This window comes from Melanaphis sacchari, unplaced genomic scaffold, assembly GCF_002803265.2.
Source record: "Melanaphis sacchari strain LSU unplaced genomic scaffold, SCAv2.0 Contig44_pilon_pilon, whole genome shotgun sequence".
Taxonomy (NCBI): Eukaryota; Metazoa; Arthropoda; class Insecta; order Hemiptera; family Aphididae; genus Melanaphis; species Melanaphis sacchari.
Window position 1 is genome coordinate 2,823,397 of NW_020271295.1, and position 8,303 is coordinate 2,831,699.

The 8,303-nt window shown below is 26.8% G+C and overlaps 1 protein-coding gene across 4 annotated transcripts in view; it reads right to left on the reverse strand.

Annotated features, from left to right (window-relative positions):
* Positions 1-7,789, reverse strand: part of LOC112597971 (transmembrane and TPR repeat-containing protein CG4050) — a 52,594-nt gene extending 44,805 nt beyond the window's left edge. The window contains exons 1-3 of one of the 4 annotated variants that reach the window (XM_025344244.1): positions 7,449-7,789; positions 2,448-2,651; positions 2,122-2,258 (exon numbers count right to left, since the gene is read on the reverse strand). In XM_025344244.1, coding sequence (XP_025200029.1) covers positions 2,122-2,258; positions 2,448-2,633 — 323 coding nt within the window. In that variant the 5' untranslated portion in view covers positions 2,634-2,651; positions 7,449-7,789. Of the gene's footprint in view, positions 1-2,121; positions 2,259-2,447; positions 2,652-7,136; positions 7,205-7,227 lie in introns of those variants that run through there. The other 3 variants (XM_025344245.1, XM_025344246.1, XM_025344247.1) reach the window with 3 other exon arrangements.
* Between the last annotated feature and the right edge of the window lie 514 nt (positions 7,790-8,303).

Genomic DNA, 8,303 nt, shown 5'->3' on the forward strand with positions numbered 1-8,303 from the left:
TGTGATTTAAGTTTATAAACACTATTTGATTTTATTTAATTAATTACGAATTTGCTTATATTAAGGGTTCTGTCTACATACTAATGGAGGTTCTACTCTAGAGTCCAATACTCCGACTGACACGGTCCGTCCGGGAACCGTACAGGTTGTCGCACGATAATTCGCTGACCAACGCACTTCCCACAGTCACGTAGGCCACTGCGTTAGCCAGCGAATACACATATCGCATACAGGGTGCTTAATATATACAGGGTACAACAGAAGTAATAATGATAGTATATGACCCTACTCAAACCTTTAAGCTTAATAATTAAAAACATAATAGTAAAAAACCACTATAAAATATTTAAAAACTTTGAATACCTAGTTTAAAACCCATGTGTATAATTAATGATTATATTATAATAATATATAACTAATAAAACAATTTTAAGTATAAAAATATTATAAGACATGATAAATTGAACAGTCAATATAATATTTACTCCTGGAACCTAGTATATAAATTGAATGCCCCCCCCTCCAACACACACAAACATAATATTTGTTAGTAATATTTTATAAATATGTTTATATTTAATTAAATTAAAATATAAACAAAATATTCATGTTTACATGAATATGTTAGTTTTTAAAATCGTAAACATTTTATGCACTAGAATAAAATACAAAAGATTGTTTTACTAAGGTTTTTTTTTCTTAAAACAATAAGGGGCCAGAAGGTCATTCTCTCAAACTGTTTAATCGAAATATCTGTCTAACCGTCATGCAAACCCGAAAAGGATAAGTAATAGGGTAAAAAAATCTACTTTTATTGAAAAGGTTTTTTTCGTAACAACGATGCGTTTATACAGAATATTTCATATGCTAAACTTAAAATATATTTCATTACATTTAATGTTATTACGTAAATTGATTAAATGGTTATAGGACTTCTAAGTATATATTAAAAAATAAAATAAAATTCAAGTATCTCATTAATCTAATTGCAATTATATTTTTAGAAGTAAAATATATGGTAACAGACCTATGGAAAGAGATTAAAATTCTTTTAGATGGGGTTTTATATTTTTTTCTATAAAAATTCAGATTTACAATGTATTAGATTTTTGAGTTTAAAAATTCTATAAATTCCAAAAATATTAAAATCTAATAAATAAAATTGAAGTGGTTCAATTTTATTTATTAGATCACTATAAACAATAATTTTTTTGAGATTTATGCCGTATTTATTTTCTACACAATGTTAAATAAATAAATTGCTTGAATTTCTTATTTTCCTATAATTTTATATAATACAATTATTACTATTATATCAAATAAACATCTAGGTAAGGTACATCTGGGTACAATTAGGACATATGGGTGGGATAATTTTCCCACCCACGACTCATAACTCATTCCTCCATACGCATTTACTTATTTACGTATTGTATTTATTTTTGTTGAGATTGTAAGTATTAATTTTTAAATAAAAAAAAAAGTTATCTTCTAAATATAAACAAATAATAATTTATGTACATAAAATAATATTTTTATTTTATTTTGAGTTTAGAGATTTGTTAGTTTAATAATGATATAATTGTTTTAGTTAAAAACGTTATTCTATTAATTAAAATATTATTATATTATTCATTCATCGAAAAATATTTTTTAACAAATTTAACACGTATTTAAACTAAAACTTGGTGTATTATATAAATACAGAATAAATGTATATTTGGGTAATTATTAATGTAGAAAAGGATAAATGTAAATTATAAGGAATTCTAAGGTATAGAGTCGCTCAAAGTTAAAGGGCCCATAGTGGTTTTAGGAGGTGCAAAGTTTTCACAAAGTTTTGCTTTTCGGATACTGTTGCTGGGATTAATAATTTTATCATGGAAGGAGAATTTCGTACGGGGTCAAATTCTACACATTTTGTAATCTACACAGCTAGACCTCTCAGATTCACGTGTGTGAATACAAAGTTGTAATAGTTAATGAGATTTGTACCACAAAAATAAATAAATTACAATCCTTTACTTTTATTTTACAAGAAATATTAATTTAAAATTTAATTTTATCTCAATTTTAGCTATAACAAATATGTTATTGAATAGGTACATGATTAAAACTTACCTATAATAGAGAACACTTGTTATGGCGTGAAGAAGTATGTTCACAAGGTGATATCCCATGGGTTCCAACTGATGAATCATATAATTCCATCTGAAGGTTAAAACCGTTAAAGGTCGATATGACTTATGGCTTTGTTCCTGAAAAAAAATTGTTAAATATACCTATATGAAATAAAAATAACACAACCATTTACCCCTAGTATTATTATAAATTATTAAGACCAATAATAAATTACATAATATAGATGGTTTATTAATTTTATTAAAATATAAAAAATGTATATTTAAGGTAAAAACAATATAGTTATGCATTTATTAATTTTTTACCTTATGCATTGGCGTGCCCCAAAAATCGTTGTAAAATATGTTCCATACAGGAGTTTGAGGTTTTAAATCACGGTTGTCTTTAATAGCACTAATATCATCAAAAACGAAGTCACAATAAAGACTATTGTAGTAGCATGCCAAGCATGTTAACAATATTACAGACGATATAGCTAGTGATGAGGCCATTTTGCTTCACTTAATGATCTGCAATGAACAACATGAAAATTAAAATAAAGAAAAGTATACAATATTTTGTTTTATTTTTCATGAATTATCATATATTAGAGGTTGACAAAGTTAACAAACATAGATATAAGCAAATTATGTGGATAGTTCAATTTATTTTGGTTTATTTAGTATATCGTAAAATGGACCTAAATGTAATTACTTTTTTTTTAATTGTATAGATTTGGCATGTTGTGTTATATTTTCAAAAGCTATATTTAAAAATTGATAATGATACTAAATATTTTAGTACTTATAAAAAATCTAGGCAATAAAAATTAAATTATACTTAAATATATCTTAACTAAATCCGTTTTTTTGTTGTAAAAATCGTATTAACTGTATATTCCCTAATTGAGTATAAATTTTATTTAATAATAATATTTACCTACATATAAAGGGTAAATAGTTTAATTTAAATTGATAGGAACTAAATATCATCAGTTATACCTATTAATTAATTTTATACGCTTTTAGATCTTTTTTTTTTTTAATAAAATATATTTGTTATTCAGTAGGCATAGGTAGATATTTAGCAAATTTTATTAGTTTTTTAACCTTAAAAATGTATCAAAAAATTGATTTTTGTTTTAAAATGTTTAAAATATAAATCAGTATTAATCAATGTTAGCTTTTAAATAAATATATATATAACAAAAAAAAATTCAAGGATCTACTAAGACTAGTACGTATAGCATTGTTTGGTTAGTATTTTTTTTCTAGTTATTTTTTACAAATACTGAACAAAAGAAAACTTTCGTAAACGTTTGCATATTATTAACTTTTCTCTTTTTTTCTACTGATTTCAATTCAAAGTAGTAGTAACTCACTACCGAGCTCTCTACTAAATTATTCATTTAATGTATTATAATATTATAGTCTAATTAGTACACAAAAATAGCATAAATATAATATAAAAATAAATTTTTTGTAGGTACCTATTATACTTTTTTTTTTCGTGGGTTTGTAATAAAATATAATAGTTAATTTAATAATGCGTAATTCAACATTAAGTTGTTATAATAGAAAAAGTATCATAGTATAACTATAGTATATACTAGGTAATTTGTGTATACTTTAGTAATGGTTGAAAATATTATCATTATTATTAAGTAATTGATTTTATTATTTATCAGGTTGCTATGCATTACAAATAAAATTATGCAAATAATATGCTTTAAAAACAAAGAAAATTATAAAAAATTGAAATGAAATAAAATGTGATATTTATTACTGGAAAATTTAAATTGATAAAAACAATTTAGTCTGTTAATAAAATATAACTTGATATGAATGTTAATTATACTACTATAGCTTCGACTATAGCAGTGTTTTAGTGTCTTTCAGCATCAATACTCAGTTTTGATAGACCATGCTATTCAGAATGATTTTTGAAAATTTTGACTAAAGATTTAGACAGTTCTAAACTTTCAAGTTAATAATAACTAAATATTATTTACTAGAATTTAATGTCTTATTTAAAAATAAAAACAAGTGTTTGGGAAAAAATGTGTAAGGTATACGTATAGCTACCTAATAGCAATTAGTAAAACAATTAGGTTATTACATAAATGATTCTAAGTATAAAAAAGATATATAAATCATTATAAAATTCAAAAACATTGATAGGGAAAGTATCATGAAATTTATAGATTTTTAATTTGAAGTAATAATTATTGAAAAATCGATTGATTAAATTTAACTAAAATTTAAGCATTAGTTCATTTATTATACAACTTAACAACATTTTTTACATTAAAAATAAAACTAATAACTTTATAATTATTTTTAAAAGTTTAAGGAATGCTCAATGTTGATAATATTAGTGATAAAAAACAATTATCAATAATTTCTAAAATAATAATATCAGGAAATACATTACTTAGTTATCATTTTGATACTAATTGAGATTAATATAAAATTTGATGTTTATAATTTCACTATTAATAACAATTTTCATAAAAAATGAAATTTTAATTAGGGTAGGTTACCTTTACGTTTAGATAATAAACGGCAGTATTTTTTCTTTTATATAAATGTAAAAAAGCATACTTATATAAAAATTACGTCAAAAATATCCAAAATTAATTTTTAATGTAGTTATAAATTTATGAAAAAAATGAATAGACTAGGTAAGTAATTTTTTTTTTGTTTTCCAAATTAAACTTTTTTTTATAATATATTATTAATACATAATAAAAATTACAAAATAAATGTAATAATAATATGTATTATGTACTTAACTAAATTATTTCTAATATAAAATTTTTTTTTAGAAAATTAATTTTTGTTAATAAATCAGATTCAAAAAAAAAGCGAGTTTCATTTTTTTATAGTAGAACAACTGTGTATTCGGTTTTAACAACGCAGCAATGTAAAAATAGGCCAATAAAGTCGAAGCTTTTATAAAAAAAAATTGAGAAAAACTTCAATGGTCAATGGGTACTATTTTAGATGATAAAATGTATTGGTACCACGTGTGATCCAAAGTGTTTATAATAAGATTATATTATTGAATATCAATATATTAACAAAATATTTAATTTAAAACAATTGTACAATTGCTTATTTAAATTTTTTATTCAAAGAGATAAATTTATAAAACAAATTAAATTTTTTTTAGTTAAATTATAGCCATGAATGTTTAAAAAAAGAATGTAATAAAATATTAACTTATTTAACCCATAGATAGTATGCTATATCTGAAAAAATAGTATTTTTATTGAATTTTAATTATGTTTTTATTTCAATATTCAATATTTGTACAGAGTAAAGAATACATAAATTAACACATTTAATTAATCATTTCAGTCACGGATTTATTACATAAATTAGCTGAATAGACTTTAACGTTTCTTGCTCTTACAGTTACAAATTCATCATTGAACTCTTTTATTTACTGGTAAAAAATTACGATCGATAAGAAAAAGATATTTTTTTTTCAGAAACTTTCGCGATAAATCATTAATGCAAACATCAGAGTTCACTTTTTCTGATGATTAAAGTTCATTATTGAATTTATAATATACGGTATAACATTATAACGTTGTCCACGCTGATAATGAGCAATCGATATTTTATTATGTAGGTATCTACTAATTAATGTCTCTGAATAAGTCTAATGATTACAAATTAGGTAGGTGTTTCGTACAAGTCTAAAAAATACATCTTGAATTAAAATAAAATTGTTTGAAACAACATAAATAATAGGTACCTAACTAGGTAAATACTAAATAGTATTATTAGCACATTTAACTGTATTCATATTTACGTGTATTTAAATACAATCATCGATTGAAACTTTCATGTTATATCCAAACATTGATGCATTTTATTTTTTAGTGGTTATCCAAAAATTTAAGTTTTAGCCCATTCTTCAATCCAAACATGCTATGCGAATCGGTAACGAGTGGTTCGCGCCAAACGATCTCGTTGTTCCGCCTGGAATTCCAGAAATGTACCTTCTCACATACCTACTGCAATAATAATATTCTAGATACCCGTTAAAGAGTTTAATATTTTACCATTACACATCGGTATTAAAATGGTTAAATTTAGATATATCGAATAACAATTATTGACTCAGATTATTAACTTGTATTCCTATCTAAACTTATTAGTGAGGAGTTGGATGCACCGGACCTATTAACTGTTTTACTGACTTCTTAGAGATTAGAAGCTAGGAATAATACTTATGTACTTTATCCACTCCATGTTTCAATAAGTTATTATTTAAATAATAAACTTGTCCTGCGTATAATAGAATTTGAGATCAATCAAAAAGACTCATTATTCCTAATTGTACATAATATTAATTTGTATATTTTCTATAGAAAATAATATTATGGCGAGTGTTCTTAAAATGCATAAACAGGGAATAGTTCTGTGAATATAATAAATTGTAATAAATTAAATATCATTAGAAATTTACTAGAAACGGGTAGGTTGTACCAAACGACGATTTTGAGAACCGTGCGACTATATTAACTCGGTTCCGATATTTTACAGGTAAAAATAAATTAAAAATAAGTATAAACTCGGCTCGAATAAAAATAAAGCATCCTGATCTTAGATTTAATTATATAGATATTAACTTATATTTTAGAGAACCATTTAGAACTACTCCTCAATGCCCAGAGAACACTCTCAAGAAACGATATCTTATTATACTCTAAAAATTATTTCATTAATTTGATAATAATGTGTGAAAAGTATTAAAATCTAATTTCAAAATTCCAATATGAAAATGAACTGATTTGTCTTAATGTTTAACTATATCTTGAAAACAAATATCTACTGTCCACGATAAGACATACGTTATTAATTATTTTCGAATTAAATTGTCATTTAATATATTTAAATGAAAATTGAGGGATTGAGTGCAGCAATTGACCTTTTTTTTTATTACCAAAGATTTATGAGTTGAGTTTACATTAAAAAAGTATTTGAAAGTCGAGTTTATACCTATATTTTGAAACGAGAACCGAACCAAGGAAAAAAAAGTTTGATGATCAGTAGTTGAGAACGGATACACGGTGTGTGTTTTACCACTCACTGTAATATTAATATTATTATTTCGTATCCTCAGCCACTAGTCGACCGGTTCAAACGTTCCGCATTACATGTCCACCGACCCGACGAATGAGACCACGAGTCCGATTGTCCGTGGCTGTCGTTACTCGTCACGCGTACGCGGTTCAAAGGATGTTGTTAGTCGCGAAAATACGTAATTATTATTTAACGTTGCTGCGATAAAATGTTTAAAAATACACCTACCGATCTGTTTAACAGTATATTATATTATTGTTGCTTCGTCATCTGCGGTTGTCGTTACACTTACACGGCGGTGACGACGATAATAATTACTACGGTCGTCTGTGATCGTCGTCGTCGTCGACGATGACGACATATCGCTACGTTATAATACTATCGTTGTTAACCGTACACACCGAAACCCAACTACGAAACGAAACAAAGTGACGGTGTCTGGTAATCGCGTAGACGGCGTCACCGATAACAATGCGATGTCGTCGGCGTTATCACGGGGACGAGACTGCGGTCGCGGTAACGACGCGCTCCAGCTTGGGACGCATGATTGTGCGCGACCCGAATGTGGTGGGGTTCATGCGAGGACTATCGCCGCCGCCGCCGCTGCTCGCGCTGCTGCCTCGCTGGTCGTTGCCTCGGCAAAGCGGCGGCAGCGCCTACCTTGTGAGCGCTGGCGGCGGTGGTCGTATTGCGTTATATATGTATTTTTTTCGTTGCGTTTTTGTTGTTTTTTTTTCAACCCATCGACCGCGCCGTCGCCGCACGACCGGGGCCGACGGTCACCGAACGCCGCGACCCCGTCATCGTCGACGCGGTGTACCGTTTTCACTCGCTCCACCAACAGCAATCGCTCGACTCCCTCAGTCGCTAAGGCACGACCATAATAATAATAATAATAATAATAATAATATATTAATATTATGCTCATCGTTCGTTCATACCCTCAACCACCGCTGACGACCGTAATGATAACAACGGTGATAGCACTAGTAGTACTACCAATAATCCTGTCGTATACGATTAAAAAAAAAATAGTTGGTCGTTAAAAAATTTCCGACACTTGAAAATACGTCCGTCTTTTTT